We start from the raw sequence: 27,939 nt of genomic DNA, 5'->3' as shown, positions 1-27,939 counted from the left end.
ATAGAGCCCTGTCTGCCCTTGGACTCTTCCAGGACCCTTTTAAAACACTTCAGCCCCCAAGGCTCTGTCCAGAGGCTCTTATTTATTTATTTATTTATTTATTTATTTAATTTTATTTTTATTTTTGAGGCAGGGTCTCATTTTGTCACCCAGGATTGAGTGCAGTGGTGTGATCTCGGCTCACTGCAACTTCGACCTTCCAGGCTCAGGGATCTTCCCACCTCAGCCTACCGAGTAGCTGGGACCACAGGCACACACCAACACACCCAGCTAATTATTTTATTTTATTTTTGTAGGACAGGGTCTCACTATATTGCCCAGGCTGGTCTTGAACTCTCAGGTTCCAGCAATCTTCCTGCCTCAGCCTCCCAAAGTGAGCCACTGTGCCCAGCCAGAGGCTCCAGTTCCACCGGTGTTGGGTGAGGCCTAGTGAGAGGGTGGGCAGAGGGCCTTGTTGAATCTGAACTGCAGCAAGGGCTCACAAATCTCAAAGGAGGCAGGGAAGTACGCTGGGGTTCCATCAGCATCGCGTGAACTCAGGGCGGGCTGCATTTGAGGGCAGGGTCAGGCTGTCCTCACTTGTCAGGGGACAAGAGCTGGCTGATGCCGGTTGGAAAGGATAGAATCCTAGTGAGCTGCCCAGTCCCAGTAAGCATGAGTGCCTGTGCACCCTGTATGTCCTCGCTCTTCTGCAGTTCCATCCCCTTCCTGGGGGTGCTGCAGGCTCCTGGCAGAACCAGAGCCCGTGCCCTGCATTTGGGCTGGCACATTTAGTGGAATCAGCCAGAGAAAGGCTCTCCCTCCTTCCTGGGGAGGTGGTGGCAAACAGAGGCACCAGGCTCTCTCTGCCCACTTCTCACATCATCTCTGGGATTCTGTGGGTGCCCTCTGCCCCAAGGCTACTGTTGGGGACTCAGGTGTGGCTGGACTTTCCAGAGCCTCCCTCAACCCTCCCCTCATAGGCTGAGGTCAGTACTTCATCTGGGGGAGCCACAACCAGAGCCAGGAGCCTGACTTGCTCAGGGCCTAGAGAGTGGGACCAGGAGTGATCCAGCTTCTTCTCCAGAGCTGCACCCTACACAAATCCACCCTCTCCCTGTGCTTTGCCGTGGACCCTTTCAGAACACATCACACTGCCTGTCATCATGCACATCCTGTTAGGGCAGAGGGAGACCCTGCATGTCACCCGGCACAAGTCCCTCAATGTGGGGAAGAGAAACTGAGGCCCAACAGGAATGAAGGTGCCCCAAGATCCAGCTGCTGCCTCTCTTGTTCCCACACTAGAACCGCTGTTTAAATAAAGTCCTCCCCTCCCAAAGGTACCCCTGCTCCCCAACCACAGCAGGGTCTGAGGGTTTATTGGTCAGGGCCCAGGCAGATGTCATGTGCTCCTGCTGTCCCCCCGCAGGCCCACAGAGGTCACAGGTGAATGATTCACAGGCCACTTGGGGTGTGCTGGCAGTGAGGGTTTGCCCACCCCCTGCCCCAGCTTGCTCCAGTGCCACCGTTTATGTCATGGGTACACGGCCTGCAGTTCACGGACCTCCAGGCCCACCCTATTGACTGCATACCCAGCGAGGCTTAGAGCCTGCCAGAGGTCAGGACAGCCCAGCAGACTGAAGTCAGTCTTCCGAAAGGACTCTGGAATTCAGCAAAATGGATGGAAGGTCCTTTACAGCGTACTCACTCCACCATTTACAGATGGCAGCACTGAGGCCCAGAGAGGCTCTGCAACTTGGGAGAAAGGCTCAGGCTAAGAGAAGTCAGGAGCTCCTCACCCCCAGCCTGTGAGCTGCTGCAGATTAAGGGGTCATTGGAGATGGGCTAGTGGCCAAGGGAAAACCACCACGTACGTCCAGGGCCACACCCGTCACCCCTCACCCTCATCCCAATCAGGGCAGCAGCAGCATCTTCCTGTGCAAAACAAAAAGCAAAACAAAAGAGCTGCTTCCAAGGGTCTGTCCTGCCCTTTGCCTTGGGTAATGAGGGACAGGCCAGCAATGCCCTGCTCAGCTCTGCAGTCTGTCCAGGAAAGGCCAAGCTACCAGAGCTCCCTGGAGTGCCAGTGGCCAGGTAAGCGGTGCAGCCTCATGTCTTCTTTCTGGATGTGCTCGTAACAGGACTGGCGGGAGAGAGGCAAGGATGGGGCCAGCTGACCTGCCTGATCCCAACCACATGCACAGGATCTAGGGCCCAATAGCTGTGTGCACCCACCTCCCAACCCAGAGGAGGCGTGTCTCCAACTCAGCCCTCAGCCACGGTCTGTGAGGAAAATGGGGCCCTTCCTCTCCCACTGTGCTTGGGAACACAGCCTGGAGCAATCATGGCCACAGGGTCCCCAGGGCTGGGATGCACTGTGGGACCCATCCCTGGCTCCTTTAATAAGATCAGGATCAGGGACACTGTGAGGACCCTTCCCAGAGTCACATAGGAGCTGTGAATTTGAGCTCCCTCCCACGATGGTGCTATGATGTCTGGGAAGGGAAAAGGGTCTGCCCCAGGGCCCAGGGCATTTCCACCTCGGCCCACAGCCCCTGTGCCTCACCTCCAAGGCCGTGAGCAGGAAGTCATACAGGCCTCCTGTGTGGTTGGGGTCCATCATGTCACGGATCAGGTGGATCTCGGCTCCCAGGTGCTGAATTCTGGAGAATACCGTCCCACCAAGAGATTGAGGGCGACAAGAAGAGGGCTGTCATGGACAGGCAGCTGGGGAAGGAGCCCTGGCCGGGATGGCTGGACACCTGGAGTGTGGTTCTCACTCTGCCTCTAGCACCCCAGCACCCTGGGACCCTCCCTTTTCTGGGCCTTGGCTTCCCCATCTGTACTGAGAGAAGCTGCATCCATAAACCCTGGGGTTCAGAGGTGTCAGAGGATATCATGGTGGGGGTAGGACCCTGCCCCTGCCCTGCACCCCCAGTTCCCAGCCTGTCTGCTTCACCGGGCGCGCGACACCACATAGATGAGAAGCGGCAGCAGGTCGTCCATGGGCAGCTTGTACTCCCGGCCCAGCACCCGCGACACCGTGCCCTCAATTTCCCCGTATGTCCTCTCCAGCACCTCCAGCTTCTCCCGTGGGTCCACCGTGGTCCTGCAGCAGGGTAGCTGGCTCCAGGTCAAGGACCTTGGTTCAGTCCCAACCAGGAGCACCCCACACTCTGCCTCCAGATCCCCAACCCACTACGGCTCACACTCACATGATCTTCTGCAGGCACTCGGTGGCTGACAGGAAACACTTGTCCCTGACCAGGGAGTACCTCTGCATGGTGGAGGGAGTGGGCTGGATGAGGCCATGGTCCCCCAGCTCTGACATCCCCTCCTTCCCAGGGCCGGGCCTGAGTCCCCTGCCACCCTCCCCTTCACTGCCAGCTTTAGTGCAGCCCCACCCTGAGGACTGAGTGACCCAGGCCAGATCACAGCTCCACTATGGGCCTCAGTTTGAGCAACCATAAAACGGGGGGGAATAGTCTCCAGGAGGTTGGGAGGATCTAAATAGATAAGAAGATAATAATCATAACAGGCACTGGCCGCTGGGTGCCGCCCAGTTCTGAGTGCCTATGTTGATGGTTCTCAAACCCAAGGGCTTGGTGAAACACAGGTTCCTGGACCCACTCCCTGCGCTTCTGACTCGGTAGGTCTGAGGCAGGTCCAAGAATCTGCTTTCCTAACAGGTTCCCAGATGATCCTGATGCTGCCAGCCTGGCAGACAAATTTTGAAAACAGCTGCCTCATGTGCCCACTTCACCCTCACAACAATTTTGAGGGGGTTCTGGCCAAGTGCCGTGGCTCACGCCTGTAATCCCACCACTTTGGGAGGCCGAGGCGGGCGGATCACCTGAGGTCAGGAGTTTGAGACAAGCCTGGCCAACATGGTGAAATCCTGTCTCTACCAAAAATATAAAAATTAGCCAGGCGTGGTGGCACATGTCTGTAATCCCAGCTACTCGGGGGGCTGAGGCAGGAGAATCACTTCCACCTGGGAAGCAGAGGTTGCAGTGAGCCGAGATTATGCCACTGCACTCCAGCCTGGACAACAGAGCAAGACTCCATCTCAAAAGATAAATAAATAAAGGTCAGGTGCTGTGGCTCATGCCTGTAATACCAACACTTTGGGAGGCCAAGGCAGGCAGATCACCTGAGGTCAGGAGTTTGAGACCAGCCTGACCAACATGATGAAACTCTGTTTCTACTAAAAATATAAAAATTAGCTGGGCATGGTAGTGGGCACCTGGCAGACACCTGTAATCCCAGCTACTCAGGAGGCTGAGGCAGGATAATCACTTAAACCCAGGAGGCGGAGGTTGCAGTGAGCCGAGATCACACCACTGCATTCTAACCTGGGCGACAAAGTGAGACTTTTTCTCGAAACATAAATAAAGTAATTAATTAATTAAGAATTTGGAAGTTCTTCTAGTGTTGGCTCCCTTTTACTGATGAGGCAACTGAGGCACAGTGCACGAGCCTCTTGCACACGGTCACACAGCCAGGTAAAAACCTATGTTTGAGCCCGGTGGTTATAAGCCAACAGCTTACCTCCACCACACTGGGAAGTCAGAATGACGGTGTTTCCTCCCAACCCACCCTGCCCCTCCCCAGCTCCTCTGCAGCCTCCGCCCAGCAATCATGAGGCAAAGGGCTCCTCAAAGCCTGCAGGACCTCTGGGGGCCCCTGGCTTGGGATTCTGGCCTCCCTCTCACCTGATTGCTCGTCAGCGTGAGGTCCTTGAGGGGCCACAGGTGCCTGAAATTGAAAAAGTGAGACAGGAAGCTTTGCCTGGACAAGGGGCAGAATGTGAGGTCAGAGGGCAAATTTCCTGTGCCACTGTGTCCCCCCCCAGCAGAGCTGGGTCCTAGAAAGGGGAAGCAGGTCAGTTCAGGTCATGGGAAGGATGGAAGGATTCCTGGAGAAGGCAGCACTCCAGAAGCTCCAGGGAGGTAAGGGTGGCCCAGAGGCTTGTATGAGCCAGGTCATGGTGACCAGCAGAGAGGGAGGGCTGAAGAGACTGCACTCCATCCAGGAGGCTCTGCTGAGCCAGCACAGGGCCGTGAGCAGGGGGATGCAGCCCTCACACGGCAGAGCTGGAGGCTGGTGTGGGGAAGCGACACTGAGGCGGTGAGGGAGGTGGGGCACGCTTGGGAAGCACTGGCAGCCAGGTCTCTAGGCTGGTGGCTGGTCAGATGCAGGACACAGTCACCAAGATAGAGGAAGAAACAGGGATTTGCAGGGTGGGTGGGAAGCACCATCCCTGTGTAACAAAGGAGACCTGGATGTGAGAGCAGAGAGAGTGCCTGTGCCCTCTAATGGGGACAGTGGGGTCACTTGTGGCATCAATGGATAGATGGGACACTGAAGAGAAAGGACGTTTTGGAGACTGAGGGTGGAAGGGAGGCCCTGGGGTGTGGTAAACACCTCCCGACTTGCACCCAGAGCAGTCTTCGGTTTCCCCTGAGGGACCTCCTCTCCCCTACTCTCAGCCCAAGTGCTCAGAGCAGGTGATCTTGCCCCAGCCTCAGCAGTGGATATTCAGGCAGGCCTGGTCAATCACGGCTGGCATTCAGAGGTGGGCTCAAGACCCAAGCTGAGCCAGCAAGGGACTTCAGGGGCTCTGTGGAAGCTGTTGGAAGGCAATGCCAGCTCCTCTGTGGGGACTCTGGGAGTGGAGCTGGGAGGGTATGAACCTTGAGAGGTTGGTGCTTATGGTGTTTGTCACCACAAGGCGCAGCCTGAGAAGGACCAACAGAGAGAAATGGAAGGTGCTTCCCTCTGTCGTTCAGTTGAACACCTAGATCCAGCCACAGCTGAATGCATAAGCTTAGAACTTGGTGGGTACATGAACCTATCAACCCCAGCCCCACCTTTAGGTTGAAGACAATCTGAGTCGAGTCTGTGTCATCTGTTATGCCAGAGTCCTGGCTAACACGGCACAGGGGGAGGGAAGGCTTACTTCTGCACATCCAGGAACTCGAGCAGTTGGGTATCAGGAAAGAGGCTCAGGTTGGCGATGCCCTGGCTGTAGAAGCTGTCCTCCCGCTCATGAAGCAGCAGGTAGAGCGTGAAGAGCTCTGAGTAGAAGCTGGGCAGCATGAGGGGCAGCACTAATCCATGTACCTGGAGGTCTCTGATGGGGAGACCGGAACAGGTTGGGATGAGCAAGGTGGGGTCTAGGATTACTACTAGGAGTCACCTCTCAAAGAGCTCCTAGTTCCACAACAAACAGTGTCCCGGCCTCTAGCCGCCTCTCCAGCCTCCAGCCTTCTCCTCCCCAGAAAACCTTTTCCAAGCCTGTTCTCAGTCATGATTTGCCCAATTCATAACTTCATTCCCTCCTTTGACTTTGACAACCAAGACGGCAGGTGGGACAGGAGTTTGATCCCCATTTGACTGAAAGCAAAACCAGGGCCCCAGATGGGCCAGCAACTTGCAGCCAAGCTCTCAACAGCCATTCCAGGCTGCTTCAGTTCCACCTCCTGGTTTGCTGTGCTAGGACTCCAGGCGGGGAGTTCTCCCTAATGTCTAACCCCATCTCCATCCTCCTGCAATGCAGTGACAGGAAGGCCTCTCTGATCAGGAACATCTCCAGGTCTGGAATCTAAAGGCAAATTGTAAGGTTTGCTCCAGGGATAGGGGGAGACAGATTTAATGACCCACCTAACTCCTATATAACCTCAGACTCATCCCTACCAGCCCTTGGTTTCCCCATCTGTGTGCAGGGAGAAGAGGGTGCCTCAGGGAGCTACTCACTCTCTGCATGGGAAAGATGAGATTGGGATCATACATATAGAATAAAGATGCATTCAGTGTATTGTAGCAGTGCCCCCTCCCTCTGGTTCCTCACAGAACAGAGGTCATGGGTCATTCTAATCCACAAACGATCAATGCAGAGTGCTTGGTCAATAGAGTGAATGCCCAGCACTTCCCCAGAAGCACCTCTTTCCCCAAGGGAGGTCCTAGGAGCAGACGCATGAGGCCTCCCTGGACTCGGCAGGCCTCAAGGAGGCCTGGGCCAGTCACCTTGTCTCTGTGTCTTCATCTTCCTCCAGGGCCTGGCCCTTGCGCTGTAAGGCAACTCGAAGCAGACCCCTGTGAGCCAAGGAGAGGGAAATGGTGTAGCTGCCACCTCCCACAGAACTGGAGCTCCACTGCCAGTCAACAAAGGCAAGAGCAGGCAGTGTCTCAGAACTGTGGACACGGCCTGTAGGGTTCATCCTCTCAAACCACAGAAGTTAGAAGGTTGGAGCTCCAGGATGTTAGCCTGAGAAGCCTGGAACCCCAGCAGCAGAAGGAACTGTAGCATCTAAGGCTTCTATTTGCAGTGTTTCATGGGGTCACAGCCCAGCCTGGGACTGCAGGTGTGTTCCGAGTCTAGGGTCAAGCTCAGCCTACAGTGGGTAAGAGGGCCCGGGGTCAGAGTCAGCCCAGGGCCTGGCTGGGACTTGGACTCTAGCTGAGGGCCGCAGCTAGGCCTTTGCTGCACCCTCTAACCCCTTTGCTCATCAGGTGCACACTGACCAAGGGTCTGGTTTGTTGTTGAATCAGATACCTGGCATTCCTCCCAGATTCAAGGCAGAACTGATGCCTGGAAAGGGCAGACTGGTGTCACAGGGCAGCGGCTGTCCCATGTGCCACCGAGCTCACCTGTAGGCAGCCCAGAGTTCGCGGGCATGCTGCTTCACCTCCTCCTGGGCCAGCTCCTGCAGGTGCTTGTTGGCCCCGACACCCGCATAGGTAGCCTGGAAGGTTAGCATCAGTGTCCGGAGCAGCTTTCCCAGAGGGTGCAGTGAGTTGCTCAGAGCCTGGGCCAGTGCGTAGACAATGGCGAGAGACTAAGTGCCAGGGTCTGGAGCACAGCATGCCCACACCAGCCTCCCGACACTTCTCCTATCTCATAGATGGGAACACCGAGGCCCTCTGAGGACAAGGGACCCATAGGCCTGTCCCCTTCAGTCAGCACCCTGCTATGAAAAATCGGAGCCCTTCCCCACCAGGGGCAGTGAGAATGTCACCCCCTTGGCCACCCTGGCAGGGTTCTCACCTTCCTGAGGTACGGCTGCAGGGCCTTGGGTTCCCGGTGCTGTAGCAGCTCCTCCAGGATGTCTTCCATACTGCCCACACTGTCCTCGGGGTGGGTCCTGGGCACCACACACAGCGTCCCTTACCCACACTTGCGCCCAGCTCCCTCCCTGCAGGAAGCCTCCCCAGCCCACCCTGATCTGTGCATGGGCACGCAGCTCAGCCTCACCTCTCGCAGCACAGGTAATCCTGAGACCTGCGCAGCTCCCTGGAGCTCTGCACGTCAAAGCCCAGCAGGGCCTCCTGCAGGTCCCTGGGGCAGCCAGCACACACAAAGTCCCGGAAGGGCCTGTAGACTCCCTGCCAGCGGCTTTCCACAGGGAAGGCACCCACGCCCAGCTGCCTGTGATGGGGATGGAGGGTGGGTGATGGGGCAGGGAGAGATGGAGCGGAGGTAGGCAGGACTCTGTGCAGGCCCTTGGAGGGGTGGGGTACCAGCCTGGCCCAGGATCAAGCCCCAGGAAGGGTGGATGGATTGAACCATGCAGAGGGGGCTGACCTCCACAGCTCCAGGAGGAAGAGCAGCAGAGAAAGGGACAGAGAGAATCTACCCTGTGACCAGAAGAGACACAGAAGCATATGGAATCCTGGAAAGATGGAGACAGAAAGGTGCGCAGATCTGAAGGCCAAGCCAGAGAGTGGGTCTTGGCTCAAGAGAGACCAGTGCCCAAAGTCTGGAATTCCCCTCCAAGACATCCCTCTCTGCCCTCCATTACAGCCAGTTCCTTCCTACCGTTGATCCCACCTTGACCAACAGGCTGGGGCCTGGCTGCATGTGTCTAATGGAGCCCTGCACTCCAGTGTCATGCTTGTAGGCTACACGCAGCCCACACCCACACCTGGGCTGGGGCCTGCCCCTAGGGATTGCTGTCCACTCCCAGCTCCTGCTGTCAGGGAGAAGCAGCATGCAGGGACAGCGGGCCAAGTAGTCAACTATACTCCCTCCCTACATCTGAAATGCTGCCTGGGACCACTTCTCATTAGAACTGCCACCCACACAGATTCCTTCCTCTGTGCAATACTGAGTCTTCCTCAATAGACGCAACAACAGCAACCGTTTTCCAAGAAGGAACTCTGTCCCTAGAGGAAAAGAAATCTATCCTCCTCTCAATTACTCCTTGATAATGACTGTGATTCCACTTAGCAAGTTTCCTTCTTTACCTTGGCTGCCAGGAAACTCAGAGACAGGCTTAATGATCAGTTGTAAATGCTCTAGGACATGTCTGCCTATCCCTTTCTTTTAAGGTTAACACATGCTCTTATTTTCTATATTTTTTTTCCTGTATGTTTGGTTTGTAAACCGTATTGTATTCTTTTGAGACAAAAAAAAAAAAAAGCAGGACCTAAGCAAAGCCTACAAATAATATTTTTCCTACAGTTTTGTGGTGTACAGCATTATATCCACACAGCCCCTGATTCCAAGAGTCTCTGACTGGAGTTGTACACCCTGCGGTCTCTGGACTCTCTAGAGTGCTAAGAGGGGGGTGCAAAAAGGCCCCTCTGATGAGACGTGAGTCCTTAGGGTAGAAACACAGACATATCCCCAGACAGGCCCAGAGCCACGGGGGCCAGGCACTCACCTCTTGCAGGTGTTGCTCGGGTCCGGTGGGAGGGCAGCTGTGTCCAGCACACCCTGTGTGTGCAGTCCTCTCCCTGCCCCACTGCCAAACGAGCCCTCCAAGGTGAAGCCATTGGGGAAGGTGACCTTGCCCTGGGAGTCAGGAGAAGGAGCAGGGATGTCTGTCTGCCTAGTTACCCTTCCAGTCAATCGTGACAGGCCGCATGCCTGTCCATCAGTGTCGGAGAGGCTAAAGACTGATGAGTGGGCTTCCCGCCATCCATTCAAGCTGCCCCACACTGAGGGGTTCACAATCCTCTACGCCTGCCAGAGTCCCCACACCAACAGCTGTGCCCACGTCTCAGGGGTTCGCTCGCCTCTGAGGTAGGAAGAGGAGAGGGATGGAGAAGGGACTCACAGGCAAGAATGGGGAGACCACCACTGAGGGGCTGGGGTGGGAGTAAGCCCAGGGATAGGCAACGCCTGAGGAGGGAGGTGTCTCACCGCATGGGGCTGTGCCATTCATAGCAACCTGATCTCCACCCCTTTGCTCCAGTCATTATGAAACCAAAACGACCCCTACATTTCCAAAGGCCCCAGCGGGGACACATTGCCTTCTCCTGGGTCAGCTCAGGGAGGCACACAATGAAGGCCAGTGCCTCCAGGGACAGCTGCTCCAGTCACTGGTGCTGGTGGAGGGCATGTATTCTGAACTAGGAGGGTACAGGAGGACACAGCCAGTACCCTCTGGATAGCAGGCAAGGCCACTGGTCCCCTCTCACCTCACTCCAGAATCAATCGCAACTCTGTGGCAGGGTGCAGTCACTGTGCTCACCCCTTGGCTCTCAGAGAGGTGTGACAGGCCTTCCCCTGCCTGCTCCCCCATCTGCCTGTACCCCCAGCCCTAAGTCTGAGTGGGGAGATTACAGATCCCAGCCAAGGCCTCAGCAGGGTGTGGAGCGGGGCCTCGGTGGTCCTCACCTTCCCCATGAGGGTCAGGTCCCTGGTGAAGGTGCCCTCATACAGGGAGTCGTCTTCAGAGAGGAGGATGCCTGGACCCTTGGGGAGAGGAAGCCAGGGAGGGTAGAAACGGTGGGTGAGGAAGGGCCAGGAAACTCAGGGTGGAGACAGATGGCAAAAGAAGGGAGGTGTGCCCTGACACATGGGGAGAGGGGCCCTGAGCCTCATCATGCCCCACAGGACTGTACCTAATTAGGACTCTAGCCTTTGGCCTGCTGAGCACCAGCCCCATGGACCCCATCCGTGTATTTCCCCAAATGACACCCTCTACCCTGGTTCCTCACCCCAGTGGCTTCTTCAGGAAGCCCTTGGGAGCTCAAGAAATGTGGGGCTTTCTCTGAAACATTCCTGCTTCCCTGCTTGTCACCGGCCCTGGGAATGGCAGAGCTGACCAGGCTCCCTTGCCCCATGGGCTGCTAGGAAGCTCAGAGCCGAAAGAGATACAATTAGTGTTCAGCTTATTTCCAAATCTATTTTGCGTACTTATTCTTCCCTTTTCTTCCTCTTTCCTCGAAGGCCTCCTTCAATCCTTTCGAGAATGAAGTAGAGCATAAACAAACCAACAGACCGTAATAACAAGAGCAGCCATCAGCCAGAGCCCCACATTCCCCAAGCACCTGGAAGGGTATGGGTGAGGCAAACGTGGGAGTCCCAGGCTCGGCGGCGAGGCTCAGCAGACCAGGGTGTGAGTGTCAGCTCTGCCACTCAGTGAAGGTGACACAGAGGAGGTCCTCTGATCCCCCTGAGCCTCTCATTTGTCATTCACTAGGGACACACTGGGGACAATAACGACATCAACCTGCAGGGCTCTTGGGAGGATCCCACAGGATCAGGGTGTGAGCTTAGCCCAGAGCCAGGCATCAAGTTAGGACTCTATGAATGTCAGCTAATACATCATCACGAGTAAGCACTCGATTCTTGCTAGTTCATTGAGTGTATGGTAAGTATTCTTAACCTGAGTTGCTGATGGGGAAACCAAGGTCAGGCACAGCAGGGACTGGCCAGGGCCAGGGGAGGTGGGTGGTAGAGCTGGCTTCCTGCCCAGGTTCTGGCTCCCTCCAGCACACAGGAACACAGACCCCTTTCCCATCCCCCTGAAAAGCCTCAGCTCAGCCTCAGGGCCCCCAGTGGGATTGGGGTGCAAAGAGAGGGGTAGCCCAGGACACACTCTGCTCACCACCGTCTTGTCCGCCTGGAAGGTGCCCTGGTAGCAGACACCTGCCTGGGTGACCACGACCCCCGGGCCATGGCGCTGACCAGCCTGCCACATGCCGATGTAGCGCTCGCCTCTGCAGGGAGAGGAATGTGGCCAGAGTTGGATCAGACTCATCCCTATGCACCTCCTGGGCACTCTCCTGGCACGGGGCGGCAGGGAGTGCAGATAAGGGGCAGTGACGTCACCTGAATCCACTCAACAGACACGAGGCCAGAGGGGTCAGGACCCCCAAGAGGAACAGAGGGTAGAGGAGGGAGGCAGGCAGCCTGGGAAGGGCATCTGGGAGGCTTCTCTGTGGAGGCGGCAGGAAGGACAGGTGGAATAGGAGTGTATGCAGAGCCATGGAGGTAGGAGCATGTGATGGATACGTGGGGACTTCAGTGGTCCAGAAAGGCTAGAGGGGTGCATAGGAGACGCAGCTGGGGTGAGGTTAGAGAAGCAGGTGAGGCCGTGATTGCCAGGCCAAGGATCCAGGGCTTTATCACATAGCCCAGAGAGCCAGCAAGGGCTGCAGTTTTTAGACGTGACAGAGCAGGGGGTCAGAAATGCCTCTCCAACACCATGAGGAGGGGTGAGGGGCGGGGTGACCCTGCAGTCAGCGTGACCAGGATTCCCTCAGCCTGAGCCTCTGTGGCAACCGAGGGACTGGAGGGGAAGTGAGGGGCTTAAGAGAGACATAGCCAAGGACAAACAGGAGCCTGTGTCCTGCAACAATCTGGTCTGTGAGGGCCCTGTCCATCCCTCCGCCCTGCGAGTGGGGGCTGCAGGGCGCTCACCTGTCACTATCCTCCTCGATGCCATAGCCGCTCCTCTGGCCCCTCTCCCAGTGGCCTGTGTACCTGAAGGGCTGGGGGGCCTGTGGACCACTCTCAAGGACCCCAAATCCGTGCCGCAGGCCCTCCTGGAAGTAGCCCTTGTACACCTCATCGGTGCTGTACCTGGGGAGGGCCATCAACAGCGAACTCTGCCTCATGGAGCTCGGCCCAGAGGATGGGCCCATCCCACGAGCCCCCAGCCAGGGTCACTTACTCACAGATGCCGTAGCCGCACATGCTGCCTTCTCGCCAGTGGCACTTGTAACAGTCGAACCTGTCCTCAGAGGCCTGGGGCAGCAGGCGGATGCCGAAGCTGACAGCATGGTTGTGGGGATGGGGATCAGCCCTGACCTGAGACGCCCATCACGCCTACTCCATGCCACCCAGGAGTATCCCGGCCCCCAAGGAGCCTTGCAGACAATAGGGAGACTCAGAGGCCCTCAGTCTTCCCATTCTTCAAAGGGCCCCTCTCAGGACCCCTCCCTTCAGCCTGTCCCCGGGCACCATCGAGCACCTTTTGGCCTGTACCACTCCCTCCATGACCTCAAGCTCAGATGGGCCCCCTATTCAGGCCCTCGGTTCCCCTTTTGTACAGTGAGGCAGGCCGGACCAGATTGTCTCTAAGTTCCTGCTTGAGGTTTGGGAATTCAGGAAGGGGCCGGGCTGGCGACCACAGCGGGAGCAGGGGAGGAAAGCACTCCCCACCCACCACAAGCCTCCCACAGCAGCCCCAGCCAGCCTTACCCATGCTCCAGGCCCTGGCAGAAATTCCCCACGTGATTCCGCCCATCCGGCCATTTCAGGGTTCCCCTGGAACACAGTGGAGGTTCACGAGCCTCAGGCCCACCCATCCCTCAGCAACCTCAGCCACCTACTTTCTCAGACACCCTCCCTTTCTCTTCCCTTGGACTGGGCTCTCTGCACCAACCCAGCCCTCTTGTCTGAGCTCCAAACATCCCCTGCAGAAAGCCCCTTTAGCCCTTTTCTACTCCTGGCCCAACTGTACCAGCAGCCTCATGGGGCACACTCACCACATCCCATAGGGAAAGCCCTGGAGACATCTAGGTTCCCTTTTTCCCTTGACCAACAGGAAGCTCAGAGCTAAGCATCAAGCTCAAGTTTAATGCTAGTCAGTGGGGTTTCTACCATCCTTCTCCCCACTTCTGTGTTTTTTCTGTCCCTCTGTTTATAAGTCTTCTCAAGCCCTTTCTGAAAGGAGGCAGGGTATTAGAAACTAGCAGAGGTGCTTGAGAGTGTAGCCTTGTGAGTCCCTTCTGCTCTCTGGGTCTGTTTTCCCAACTGTGACATGGGGTGGGGCCACATGCTCTGTAAAGGCTTGCCTGTCTATGGGGTCACACAGACCTGTGATTGAGGCCGACTCACCCCATCATTTGCCCTGAGACCTTGGGCAAGTCATGCCCATCACTGGGCCTCAGTGTCTGTACCTATGAAATGGGTAAAAGCACTCCTTACAGAGCGTCTTTATGAGGACCGACGGCGATAGAATGTGTGCAAGCCATTTCACCACCACCAGACAATGCAGTACGGATGTGAGAATTATTCTCCCATCCTCCTAAGAATGGAATGGCACCTGTAGGCTCTAAGGCCAGGGCATGGCTGCTGCCCCTTGTCCTCTAGTGTCACCATCAAGACTTTATTTGGCACAGACCGTCTCTGGGCCAGGCCTAGTCCGAGAGGACTTACAAGGCAGTCTGAGAATTGACTGTTCACAGAGAGTAACTGCTCCTGGTGCATGTCCTGAGACAGTTAGGTTTGTGTGCTGCTCTCTGCCCCCGCCCCCACAGAGCCCCACCTTGCCACCCAGAGCTCCAGCCACTCACTTGCCGTGGGGCCGGGCCCTGCACCACTCGCCCTCATAGGTGGCCTGGCAAAGCCGGCCCTCTGCGCGGAAGGTATATTCCGCGCAGCGGCAGGCGGGAGGCTGGGAGGGCTCCAGGCCAGCCCCCAGCACGGGGAAGTCCTTCTTCCCACGCAGGACCTGGCGAACGGCCTGGGTCACCTTCCACTGCCAGACTGCCTGGTGGGAGGGGGAACACGGGGAAGGGATCACTGCTGCTGGAGGCTTTCCCTCCAAGAAGCCTTCTGGGGTAGCTCCAGGTACCACCCTTCCACCCTCCACCCCCACGCCGTTTTGTCACCTGGGGGGCCCTTCAACTGCTCCCTGCTGCCCTCTGGGGCCCCCACCCAGCCTGAGATCCTCCTCTGCAGTTGCAGGGCCTGCCCAGAGGATAAACAAGACCTCAGGGCAGGGATCAACACAGGACCCAATTCTGTCTTTAGAAAGAAAAATACCCTGTTCTTTTTGGCATTCTAATGCCTGACTCCAATTTCCACTGACCAGGTCCCCAGGGGCCTGCCAGACACTCCCCGGCACTCCTGTGGGGCCCTGCAGGGTTGCACACTTCTGCCCTCTCCCCACCCTGTCCTCTGACCCCACTCCCGCAGTTCACAGCTCACCCACACTCACCTGGCCCTGGGAGTCCTTGGCACAAAAGGAGAACTCTTCTTCAGGCGTGAGGAGGTGAAATGTGCACCTAGACAGATGGAGGTGACGAGTAGGCCCCAGCTCTGTCCAGAAGGGTGGAGGGGCCCAAGCCAGAGTACCAGGGTGTGGGCAGGTGTCATGGGGGTAAAGGGAAGGTCTGGGGTGTCAGCCAAGGGGGTCGCTCACCCGTCCTGCTCAGGATCCACCCACACCAGCTTCAGATCAAAGGTGTGGACGTTGTGGCCCTGGAAGAGGACGGACACAGACGTCATTCGGAGCCCAGGCCAGATGCTTACCCACCCTCTGGCCCAGGCTTGCCCCAAGCTCAACCCAGCATGGCCACTGAGGCTATTCTGCCCAGCACGTCCAGTACTGAGTCCCTCTCCCCCCTGGCTTGCTCCCCACCTCAGGGACAGCTGCTCCATGTCCCTTCTACCCCAGGGCTTGGCCGGTAACTCAGACCCAGCCTCTAGCCCCCTGTGGCCACCAGAGTGGTCTGGAAATGAAGCTGGGAACTGGTCAACCCCTGCTGGAAACCTCTCTACGGCTCCTACTACCTGGGGGTTGAGACACTGCTGAGCCTAACATCTGAGACCTCACAGACCACCACGCCGCCACGGCCACTCCGCAATCACGCCTTCACGAGCTTGCCCCAACCTCTCCTCACTGTGAACCTTTGCTCCTGCTGTTCCTTCTACCCGGAATGCCATCCTGATCTGAGAGCTAGAAAAAAAGCCCCTTCCTATGGGAAGATTTTGTGTAGCAACTTCCTGCCCGGCCCAGTCAGCCCAATCACTGCTCCATACCAGGACAGGGAGGAGGTGGGAGGCCCAGGCCTGAGGGGTGAGGAGGAGCTTGCCAGCCGCAGGCCATGGACAAGAGATGGCCCACCAAACTCAACAGCATGTTCAAAGGTCCAGCGGTGGGAGAGGGCTAGCACAGGGAAGGTGCAGTAGCTCATCAATGTACTGGAGCGGAGTATGAAGTTGGGAGTAGAGGGGAATTCATACTAAACCAGAACTAACCCCAAAATCAGGCTTCAGGGGACACAGGTCTAAGCTGGGCAGCAGCTTCCCGCCGGGCCCCCGCCACCTGTCTGCGAGGGGGCTCCAGGCCAACCTTCTAAGGGGCAGAGAAGGCAGTGCTGTGGACCTCACCAGGACAACATGATTTTGGGGGGATGAGCCAGAGTTGGTGACTGGCCATGTAACAATTCCCAGCCCCAGGCCTGGCTCCCTCCTGACTTCCACAATGCTGAAAGCCCAGGCACTGCTCCTGTGGGGTACTTTTTTCTAGAAGCCTTTTCATCCAGCCCTCCTTAGTCACCCCTCAGTCACCCATGACTTCCTGTCTGGGGTTCCTCTCTCATTTGAGTACAATGGGAACTAAGAGTTGTCTGGGTCTACTGTAGAACAAACTCACTAATAATGACCCCCACATTCCAGATGGGAAAACGAAGGTGAAGACATGTAACCAAGGACACCAGCTGGGAAGGGCTGAAGCCAGGACAAACCTTGGACCGAATTTCCATTCAGCCCATGCTCCTCTGGGGACAGCTCCAGTGGACCGCCAATCCCCAACACAATGCCTTTCTGTCCCTGACTATCCCTCCAAGCCCACATTCTCAGTCCCAGCAGCGTGCCCCTTTCCTGCTCCTTTTCCGACCAGACCCCAGAACCCTACTGTGGCCCTAAGACCTCGGGTCAGCCCCACCCCAACCTGCAGCAGGACGAGGGCATCATCAAAGAGCAGCACACGCTCAGCCCGCAGCGGTGCGACCGTCACGGGGACGTCCTGGCTGTCCTGAAGGAGTCTGTGAGCAGGGGTGCAGAGCACATCCTGGTGGGGCAAAGAGGACAGTACAAGGCTTAGGCACCTCTTCCTGCAAACTGGCAGCCACTCTGCCACCTCCCCTTGTACCCAGGCACCCCCAACAGACCCCCTCCAGGAGACCTGGAGTGATGGACAGAAATGCACTGGGTCAGTGGTGGACAGAAATGCACTGATGATACATTCCTGGCTCTCTTGAAGCTTCAGTGTCCCCTCCCACACCCCTGTGCCATGGCCCCAGACATTGCCCTATCAGTCCTCTCCCAGTACTCAGCCACCCCTGCCTCCCTTCCGCAATTCTCCTTCCTCCACCTAGTCTCCTAATTCTCCACACCAGGTCCAAGCCTCAGGGCCCAGGGGACTCTCCTCCCTGCAGGGGCAATTCATGCTGTGTTGAGCAGCGACGCAAGGGTGTGATCGGTGACATCCCCAGGCGAGAGGCAATCTGCTGATTGCCTCTTCCCTAGTCCAGGTCAGGGCCTGGCCCAGGACATGCTCAGCAGACAGATAAGAATGGCTGGACAGAGGGACTTTATGGCCTCCTGCTTCAGCCATCACTCCCCCTTCCATATGGGGAAACTGAGACCCAGAGAATACAGCAAGCAGCTCGAGGCCCCCAACAGCTCCATGCCCAAAAAGGACCCCCCTCCCTAACTACCCCTCAGGCCCCCAACTCACCCTTGGCCGGCCTCTCAGGGTGTGCCAGAGAGCCTGCGTGGCTGCAGCCTGGTCCAAAGCCTGCTTCATGAAGGACTGCAGGTTCCCAAAGAGGGTGACTGCGTTCACCACCAGCTCCTGGGTTGGGTGATGCTGAAGGGGGACAGGGCAGCCAGTGAGCGGGGAGCTTATTGGAATCTTCCCTAGCCCAGTCCTGGTCCCGGCTGGTCGAAAGGCCTGAATCTAGGCCAGACTTTGCCCTTTTCTCCCTGACAGCTCCTCTTCTGCTGGTGGAGCAGTGGGTAGAATACGAAGGTGCTTCCCCAGCTCGGCCCTGGGCCCACGTATCCTCACTCCCAAGACATGATTCTACCCCTGCTCTCTGGGTCTCTGCTGGCTCTACCAGGGCAGGGCCACGTGCCTCAGACACCGCAAGGAAGGGCAGTGCTGTCACCCACTAAGATTCCCTCGGGCAGAACCATGTCTTTGGACCCCCTCCTCAGGGCTGGACCATGTCCCCCATGTCCCCTGGAAACCCCAGGACAGGACTGTAACTCCCTCAACTCTCTCCCATCCCCTGGCATGGCTGAGTCCTTCTTGTACTAGGGTTCCTGAGTACAGGCTGAGTCCCCTGAGTCTGGGCTCTATCCCTCCCTTCCCTCGGCTTCCCCACATGCTGCTGCCCTTGGTACCCACCTCCCCAATGGTGTCCCCGAGGCTCAGCAGGAGGAGCACGTACTGTTGCACATGATGGGTGAGTGGCTGGTGGAGGGCCTGGCCCAGCGACGCGCCCACCGAGCCCTCTGAGCTCACACCTGACAACAGCTGCCGCAGCGCCTTCCGCTGGCCCCGCCAATACTCGCTGTGTGTAGAGAGGGCCACACACCACCTTCACCCCTTCCTCCATTCCTGCACCCACACCGCCACCTCCCTGCCCCAGCTAATCCCCCCAGACCCCAAGGCCAGCCCCAGGCTCAAAACCTCTACCCTGTCAGATCAACACAGTGCCCGAGTTACCCTCACAGGTTTAGGAGCAATATCTCAGAGTGTGAAGGGATTGCTGATCCACAACCATCCACCCTGAAGGGACGCCCCTCCTTCCCCGCTCCAAGGCCAGCCCAGCTGGAATGGGTCTGGATTCTGTTCCTGGCCTCACTGGGCCTTCCCTCTTTCTCTTCCAGTGTGGATCTGTGCAGACTTGTAGAGCCAGGAGTCCTCCAGGAGGAGTCGTGGACTGTGATACCCACTGTTCTGGGGAGGGGGCTTCCCTGACCCCACCCTCACTCAGGCACTCCTGCCCCATCAGGGGCCACTGCACCAGCTCTGTGCTCACCTTCTCCTCTTTGCTGCCTTCTGGAAGGCCTGCACCACCATGCAGCTTGTGTAGGATTCGATGTACCTGCCGGCAGCACAGGGGACACCCTGCAAACCCAGTCCTCAGCCCCAGACCTAAGCCCCTGGTCCCTGGGATCCCCAGATCCCACCCACTAATCAGTTGCAGCCCTGAGGGCCCAGACAGTGGCCTGGCTCTGGGCACTGGAGACTTTGACTCCTGGGCTAACAAGACAATTCTAACATACAGTCTCTCTTCCCTGGGAGGCCCCAAGCCTCAGGTCTGGAGTGTCTGAGCCTGCTGTCAGGTGAACACCCAAGCCCAGATGAGGCTGACCCCAGGTGAGCACCAACAACGGACTGAGCCCAAACCTTTGCCTGAACCCTGATCCATGTGAGCCCCACCCCCAGGTGAACCTTAATGCCAGGTGGCACTCTGACACCAGGGCTGAGCCCCAGCCCCACCTCCAGTGATCTTACTCTATGTGGGCCTGCAGTACACGGTCAGCACCTCGCAGCAGCAGCAGGGACTCCAGACCGGTGGAGTTCGGGTGGCGCAGCCTCTCCTGCAGTGAGTGCAGACTTTCCTCCGTCACCTCCCAGAGCTGCTGGGAGCTCTTGTGCAGCTGTTGCAAGAGCCGCAGGCACTCTCTGCCCCAGGGATCCGAGGGCTCTGGGGCTGGGGCAGGAGCACAGGCACACTGTGAGTGGAGGATGTGGGCTCTATCTACTGGGGAACATGCAGAAGCCCCGGGTGTTCACATGAGGGCCACCAGACCCGGCCAGTCCTGGAGCTGTGGCAGGGTCTGCATCCCTGGGATCCGCAGGACAGAATTGGTAAAGCCTAGAGCTGAGCAGGGGAAGGGCAGGCTGGAGCAGTGGGCAGCACCCTCAAGGAGGAAATAGGGGTGCATACCCACCTCCTCACTCAACAGGGACAACCCTGACCTGACAGCCTCAGGGAACTAAGTACATACACGAATTCCCCCTTGGCTCTGGGCTTCCTCATCCCGGACTCCTCAGATCCAGAATGTGGAGTCCACAGGGTCACACAGTCCTCTGCCATTTCACAGATGCACAGAGGCACCTGACCAAGGCCTCACAAGTGAGACCTAAGCTGGAAGTAAAACCTAGGCATCCTGTGTTCCAGTCAGTCTTGTTCCCCTCCCAGCACCACCAGGTGCCCTAGGTGGGAGCAAGATGAAAATTCAAGCAAACGGCAGTCTCTAGTCTTTTACCCTGGGAGAGGAGGAATTCCATCTCTTTGCACAGCCTGGTCTGGGCTACAGGTAGGTTCATGGCCTGGCCCCTCAGGGTTCCTTTAAGAAAGGAGCAGTCTGACCTGGTGCAGTGGTTCATGCCTATAATCCCAGCACTTTGAAAGGCTGAAGCGGGCGGATCACTTGAGGTCAGGAGTTCGAGACCAGCCTGGCCAACATGGTAAAACCCCCGTCTCCACTAAAAATATGAAAATTAGCCAGGCATGGTGGCAGGCATCTGTAATCCCAGCTACTCAGAAGGCTGAGGCACAAGAATCACTTGAACCTGGGAGGTGGAGGTTGCAGTGAGCCGAGATCGCACCACCTCCATCAGAAGATGCTGATACCAGGTGTCGCCACTCCTATTTGTGGTTGAGAAAGCTGTGGCTCAGCGAGTCCAACAAGGTAGGACTCCTGTCCCTGGGATCATTCCTCAGTGCCCTTCCCACCCAACTAGAGAGCCTAGACTCACCGGCTGGGAGCAGGGGCTGGAGGACACAGCTGTTGACACGGGCGAGGGTGGCTGAGAAGACCTCCTCCAGCCTCAGCAGGGCTGCCTCCTCAGGGTTGCACATGGCTGGGTGCCAGACTCAGGGCCTCCCATGTAGGGCACAGGTTACAGCTAGATAGCATGGGCAGGAGCAAGGCCAGTGCCCATCCTCTCAGGCAGGGTGCCCAGAAGCAAGGTCCATGACCACCCATATCAGAACTCAGCAGTGAGCCCATATCACCTCAAAGGGGAGTTCCTGGACTGGCCACTGACCCCTGCCTTGCTCCCTGCCTGGGCCCAGCTGAGGGCTCCTTGAAGGAGAGAGAGAGCTCAGAGCTGCCAAGGGAAGCAACCCTTTCTTCCCCAAAGGGTAGATGTTCTTTAAGCCCAGTGTGGCCTGCTCCTTCCTCTGCTCAAATACCCACCATGGATCCCAAGTGCCCAGGGTAGTGTTAGTGGTGCCCTGGTCTTGGCCCCTTTCCATCAAGTCTCCCCTCAGGGATTCTGCAGTCTCTATAAACAGGGCCATGCTGTCAGAGGAGCCCAGCCTTGTCCTCTAGCCCATGGTTCAGGACTCCTTGTCACCCAACAGGGCTGTGTACGCAAGGAGAGTTTTGGAGGTATGGGGGAGTCTGGAGGCCTCCTGCTAGAGCCACGAAGGATGGTCAAGAAATGAAAAGGAAAGGAGGACCCAGCAGGCAAGTGGGGGAACCCTGAGAGTAAAGGCTCATGGGTGTGAGGGCCCAGCGTCTGAGGGCGGCCCACCAAGCAGCACCCCAAAGGACCACAGCTTCGCTGTGCCTCAGTCGCCCATGGACAGCCATGGAAGACTTTAGAGCAAGGTAATGATGGGATCCAAAGTAACATTTGGGGGAATAAACATATGACAGTTGCAGAGGAGATGGTACCAGGCAGTGAGAGAGAGTTCAATGTGGATGGGAGCCTGGACCCTCCATGGTCCCCCAACCAGGCAGAGGGATCACTGATCACAACCATCCACCCTGAAGGGGTGCCTGTTGGATGGATGGGGGCCCTTGGGGTGAGCAGGTGGGCTTGAGCCTTGAGATTTTCTGCCCTGGAGTGAGAGGGACCTTCCAATTACGCAGGAATCACCTGGGAATGTGGTGTCCTGCCTAAAGGGAGGGGCGAAGAGAGGCCTGGGCTCAAACCCACCTCCACAGCCAGGCTACAGCCTCTACTCCAACAAAGCCCTCCCCCACCAGACCCTGGTACCCTCACTTGGCAAAGTTCATCTGCCCAAATGACCTGATCAGGTATCTGGGGCAGAGAGTTACAGGGTCTTTTAGCCCAAGACCCGCAGACTGTCTCTCTCCTTGTCTCTGACATGCTGGGCTTTGGAGTTAGCCAACCTGTGTGGGGCAGGGGACATAATCAGGGCAGTCAATGATGGGCAGGTGACACAGGCAGACCTAAAAGGGTGAATGGGAAGGGAAGGGGTCTCAGCCCTCCCTTCGCCACCCCACCCCGAGAGTGCCATGGGGGCATCCCAGGCCCCTGGCAGAGCCTACAACTCCCAGTGAATTGGCTCTGGAATGGAGTGGGGCGGGTCCCTCAGAGCTCTGGCCAAGGGCCCAGGCCAGGCATTCCTGCCCCACCTTTCCTGCTACTGCTGCTTCGGAGGGTGAGGCTACAGAGGGAGAGGCAGGAAGGGGAAGCCACCAGACACCCAGCTGCAACTTCTGTGCTGCAGCTTCTTCTCCCTCTGTGGGCCCCTGAGGCAGACCCAGGCCCCCAGGACACAGGGGGCTCCAGGTTCAGTTCAGGCAGACCATGAAAGCCCAGCCAAGGGAATAGGGGTGCAGCCAGGCCCACCTAACTCTCACCCATGTCTCCCGAAACTGCTAGAATGGAAAGGCCCTTTGGGGATGACCTTTCCACTCTTACCTGGCAGTCAGCTGGGGTCTAAGCTAAGAGGTGAGGATATCCAAGGCTGGTTGGGGAGGTGGAAGAAAGGGTGAGGCTAGGATAGGAGATGCAGACCAGGAACCAGATCAGTGCAAGTTGAAAAGATACTGCAGTAAATAACTCGCTGTTAGGAAGACTTGAACACCAACATCCCTACACTCTCTGGGGGGCCAGCACCATGACCCCAGGTGACACCATACCTTGGCAAGGAGCTTTCTGACCCTGGAGACAGCCCCTCCTCCTCAGGCTTCCTGTCCCTTGTCCCCACTGCTCAGTCTCAGCTGCTCCCCCAGGAGCAGCCCTCCCCTGGCTGCTCAGCCCTGGCCATGCCTCAAATTATCCACAGCCTTACTCCTCTCTGTACCTCAGCCACCCTTCTACGAAATGGGGGTTCAACAAGATCACAGCATTTTTTCCTTTTTATTTGTATTTCTTTCTATTTTTTCTTGTTTTGTTTTTTTTAGAGATGGGATCTCACTATGTTGACCAGGCTGGTCTTGAACTCCTGGCCTCAAGTGATCATCCCATCTTGGCCTCCCAAAGCTCTGGGATTAGAGGTGTGAGCCACTGCACCCAGCCAAAGCAGATCACAGCTTTTCAAACTACTTAACTCTCCCCTCAAAAGGACAAACAGGTGGAAGGGGGCTTCTCTGGGTGTGGGGATCTGGTCCTTAGACTCCGCACCCCACAAAGCAGCCTATGACTACTGGGGTGAGTCCTCCAGACTCAAGTTGGCAACTGTTAATCTGGGAGTCTTCCACATCTGTGGCCCCAAAGGGATCTCTAACCCTGGGAAACGGAGTCACACCACCCAGAGGAATGGGCAGAAGTTAAGCATGGCTGGTAAGGCAGTGGGTGGGGGGAAGGCTGTGGTGGAAGCTGGGATTCTAGTTAGGTGACCCTGAGGGGCCCAGCTCCCAGGCTAGGAAGTCTGGGGCTTCATCCTGGAAGTGATGAGGAGAGTGTAAGTGCAGGGGTGAGGCAGCGTGAATGTGCATGAGTGTGCACATTTGCAGGGCAGGAGGAGGAGGTACTAAACCTTAATATGAGGAGGGTCCTGCAGGAGTACCCCCCTCCCCAATCCCTGTCCCATCCCTAAGCTTCCCCCTTCCAGTCAAGGTCATGACTTCCTCACCCTCTCCCTCTCTCCAGTTCAAAAGTTCCTTAGTGGCAGGCTGTGCCCAATGTACAGACGGGAAAACAGAGGCCCAGGAACAATGGGAGGGCCCAGAGACCCTATCTGTAGAACTTGTGCAGGTCTCAGACCCAGACCTCTGGCTCCAGCCCACCAGGTTCACCTACCTAGATGGCTCAGAGAGGTTGGGCAACTCACCTGAGGCACAGAGCAAGATCCTGGCAGGGCCCTGCCTCATAGCTATCCTCAAGCAGCCCTGATGCTCCCCACAGAGTGGGGTGGTGTTGGGCGGGGTGAGGACAGAACTGGCCAGTCACAGCGTGCCCAGGTGAGTCAGCGGCTGCCCCAGTGGCACTCTAACCAGTAGCCAGACCTGGTCTCTCCTCTGCATTCCTGGCCTCTGTCCACGCTAGGTCCCTCCGGGGCAGGGTCACTGGGGCCTCCCCTGTCCTCTCCCAGGCCTGCCTCCTCAGGTCCCTGACACACCTTGCCATGACACTCACTCACTCTGGTATTTCCTGGTCTGAACAGGCAGGGAAGTTCTGCCTTCTGTGGAGGCTTTTTCATGGGCTGCTGTGGAAGCCCCTTCGTTATCTGTTATCTGGTGCCCAGTGGGGGACAGTAGAGAGACGCACTGCCCAAGGGAGGGGGCACTGAACTGTCACACCTGATCCCTCAGTCTCATGCTCGCCTCTCCCCGCTGCACCCTTTCCCGGCCCCTCCGTGGTTCCAAGCCTCTTGTCCTAGGCAAGCACCCCTCCCTGCTGTCGCGTATGTCCCAGCTTCCCTTCCTCTCCCTGCCCAGGCACACACTCAGTCGCTGGAGTTTCCCAGACCCGAGCTCCTGTTCCGGCCGCCAGGCATTTGCCATGCCACTCCCATGCGAAAAGGCCACCGCCTGGAATCCCGGGTCGGTCCCTTCCGCCCTAACCAGCCGGCGTCACCTCCTCCTGGCAGTCTCTCCTGCTGGCTGGGGCCCCGTGGCCCCGGCACCACGGCTCAGGTCAGGCCCGGGGCGCTGCCCCAAACCCGAGCCGGCTAGCAGCCAGGTAAGGAGGACGACGCTGTGAGTCCCGCGGGGACCGAGGGGGGTCTTACGAGGGATTCGGACAGCCGGGGGATGACTGCCGCTGGGACCAAGGAGCTGGGCGGGGACCGCGGCAGCCAAGGAGGCGGGAGTCCCCACCTGCACTGGCTAAGCGTGGAACCCAAACACCCGTCCGCAGACGCGCACCCTCCGTCGCGCCCTTACCTGAGCGCTGTGGTTGCCCCGCGCCTGGATTGCGCGCAGCTCGGAGCTCGCACCCCTACCCTGCCCCCTGCCAGCCCCGCCCCCTTCGCCCAGCTCAGCCCCGCCCCTCCCCGCCCCGCCCCGCCCCGCCTCCGGGTGTTGTTCTGGAGTTGCGGGGGCCACGGGCGGGCCACGGAGGAGGTGGCGCGCGGCATTGATCCGTCCCCTGCCCCAAGCCTCTCCTGAGGTCTCCCTCTGGTGTCCCCCGGGATGCGGAGGCCCCTGGGACCCGGGGCGGGGAAGAAAAGTGGGAAACTTGACCCCTCCGCCCCCTACGCACCCACGCGCACACTCAGGCTCGCCTCTCGCGCGCCTGCTTCCCCTGCAAGGCTCTGAGGCCGCCGCCGCGCCACCACCTCGCCCTGCCAGGCAGTCGCTCTGCGAGCCTGTGGTGCAGCCTCGTGACCTCCCCGGTCTGCCCTGAGTCACAGAAGCCGGCACACGCGGAGCGCTGTGTGGGTTCGTGGAACTTGGAGCCGATAGAGGGGTATACTGAGGCGCCCTGCGGCCCCCTGGGCTGGGTGTACACGGCCGGCCGCCCCTCCTGTGCGACCTTGGGGAAGTCCCCTTTCCTCCCCACTCCTGAGTCTGAACAGGCCTAGCAGAGCATGAAGCTGGCCGGGGGTGTTTTGTGCGAAGGCCTGAGACTTCGGAAAGGGTGACTGAAGACTGGTCTGGGACAGACTCCCCCGGAGCGGGAGGGAACGTAGTTGAAACCTGTAACAAAGAAGGCCCCCTCTGGCCACCAGGCTAGTCACCCATTGCTGTCAGTGGCACCCAGGTTCCAGTGAGGAGGAGGCTCAGGGTCCAAGACGGCTGTGGAAAAGCAGAAAGGGTGGCCCACCAGCCCCCTACTCAGCCCCCTACTGAGGAGGTGGGAGGCATCCCCCATCCTGCCAGGCTGAAGACCCCCCAGTGGAGGTAAATGGGGGCCTGGGGCCTGCCAAACTCATCCCCTGGCTCCCTTGGGTTGTCGCCAGGTGGGAGTTTACCATCTGCCAAGCTGCCCATCACTCTAGGTTTGGAGGGTTTCTTCCGGCCTGGGACCCTTGCCCGAGTGACTGCAGGCCACAGCGACCTCACCTTCTTACCCCACATTGCTCTCTTCCTGGGTCCCAGTCATGCAGAGCCGCCCCTTCCTGCTTCTCCATCCCTCCACACACTGCCAAGGCCCGTCCTAGCTCTGGCCTCCCCCTTTTCAGCCTTGTTTTCTTGCCCCCTCCTGAACCCCCTGCTGCCTGAGGGGTTCCACTCCCAAAGGCCCTGCTCCTCTGGTAGAGGGGTTGCTGTGTTGGTGGGTGGGGGCTGCCTCAAAGGAGGCCTCTGGTGAGTGAGGTGTCCCCTCTGGCCCTCTGGGAAAGCCTCCCCTACCCATGCCCTCCACCCTCAGGCTCCAGACCTTGGCTGCCACCCCCGCTTCACAGCCCTGATGGCCTGCAGGACTGTCTGCTGGGGCACTTGGCTCCCTGAGTCTACAGCACAGCCTGGAAGAGCCACCACCCCAGCAGGTGGAATGAACTGAGACTTCAGGTTCTAAACAGGCCTCCAAGATTCTGTGTGCCTGTGGGGCAGTGGGAGGTAACAGAACATTCTGGAAAGAGACCTGGTATGGGGCCTTGTGCTGCCTTCCTCTTACTGTGCGATCACAGGCAGTGTGCGGCCTCTCTGTGGCTCAGTGCCCCTGCTGGTGAAATATCTTACCTGCACCTCCTTCTCAGGGTTATGTGGGACTCAGAGGAGGGGTATAGTGGGTTCAAGGGGCTCCTTCAGGGATGAGCACGGTTTAGAGGATCTATGGGTCCCCTAGAGGGTGGGTTTGGACCACCAGGCATCCCTGGGGCTTGGGAGGGAGGCAAGGGCTGGAGAGAGCCCATGGCCTCAGGAGGAGCATATGGCCTCACTGCTTGTGACAGATAGGGGCAGGTGGGGCAGGGCCCTGAGCAGGACAGATCTGATCTTATGCTAGGTGTCTCTGGGCCTCACTGTCATCCATCTGCACGTGCAGCTGAGGGAAGGCAGTGCTGCCTGGGCTCAAGCAGGAAGGGAAGGGCTCCCACGGCTTCCTCCCTAGAGTCCAGACTTCCTGTTCAGCCACATCTAGGGGAATGGGAAGGCTGACTGAGCTCTGGGCAGCAGGCCAGTCCTTCCCCCATTCCCTGTGTGACCTCATGGACACTGCAAGCCCAGTTTTCCTATCTGCTAAATGGGGCGAGACCTGCCCAGCCTCTCTTCCAGCTCATTCTTGGCTTGGGGTCAGGTAAGGCCTCTGGTAGTGCCCAAAGGACAGCCTCTGCTGAGTCCACCTGCCTTCAGTCCCCTGCAACACGGCCAAGGGCCCCTGGCCAGTCCTACCACAGATGTGTATACACCGACCCACAGTCACTGCACACAGATACAATTCCACAGTCCACATGAACGCATCTACCACTGAACCCACTGGTAAGGACTCCAAGTTGCACAACTCTAGTGGCGGCCCTAGGCACGTGTGTGCAGATCGTGTGCCCATCCGCAGGGACACAGACCTGCACACTGCTCCAGGGAACACACATGTATGTGAATGGCACCTGTGATTCTGGAGCCATTGAGATTCACACCCAGTCACACACAAAGCTGCATGCATAATGCATACGCACTCCCATGTGCACCAGTGCCTTAGTACACAAGGCACATGCTCAAGCACACGCAGGTCTGGTGCAGGCCTGGCCAAGCCCCACAGCTATTCTGAGCTGAGCCTGGGGCCAGTGAGGTCAGGGATAGCCAACTCCCAGCAGGCCCCAGCTGCTGTGGCACAGGCCTAGACTGCCCAGCTCCCGCCCCCACCCTAGGCTGAGTCCCTG

General features: G+C 58.0%; 1 protein-coding gene across 5 annotated transcripts; it reads right to left on the bottom strand.

Moving 5' to 3' along the window:
• Positions 1–271: 271 nt before the first annotated feature.
• ALS2CL (ALS2 C-terminal like) lies at positions 272–25,117 on the bottom strand. 5 transcript variants are annotated; one of them, XM_007983971.3, is made up of 26 exons: positions 25,064–25,116; positions 20,733–20,882; positions 19,482–19,680; positions 19,003–19,068; positions 18,366–18,531; positions 17,691–17,822; positions 16,902–17,021; positions 15,369–15,427; positions 15,165–15,231; positions 14,518–14,714; positions 13,421–13,486; positions 12,891–12,989; positions 12,638–12,799; positions 11,823–11,934; positions 10,607–10,684; positions 9,648–9,778; positions 8,237–8,410; positions 8,030–8,126; positions 7,633–7,790; positions 7,009–7,077; positions 5,942–6,115; positions 4,695–4,737; positions 3,195–3,256; positions 2,939–3,088; positions 2,546–2,642; positions 272–2,122 (listed from the first exon to the last, which is right to left on the bottom strand). In XM_007983971.3, exons 2-26 carry the CDS (start codon positions 20,833–20,835, stop codon positions 2,042–2,044), a joined length of 2,862 nt encoding a protein of 953 aa, XP_007982162.3. In that variant the 5' UTR covers positions 20,836–20,882; positions 25,064–25,116; the 3' UTR covers positions 272–2,041. The 5 variants fall into 5 exon arrangements, with proteins under 5 accessions (XP_007982162.3, XP_037859984.2, XP_037859985.2 ...); XM_038004056.2 differs by having other exon boundaries at positions 7,633–7,727; XM_038004057.2 differs by lacking the exon at positions 20,733–20,882 and having other exon boundaries at positions 25,064–25,117.
• Between the last annotated feature and the right edge of the window lie 2,822 nt (positions 25,118–27,939).

Source organism: Chlorocebus sabaeus, chromosome 22 (genome assembly GCF_047675955.1).
Source record: "Chlorocebus sabaeus isolate Y175 chromosome 22, mChlSab1.0.hap1, whole genome shotgun sequence".
In the NCBI taxonomy this organism is placed as follows: Eukaryota; Metazoa; Chordata; class Mammalia; order Primates; family Cercopithecidae; genus Chlorocebus; species Chlorocebus sabaeus.
Note: the sequence above shows the minus strand (reverse complement) of the source record. Positions and strands in the feature narration are given on the sequence as shown.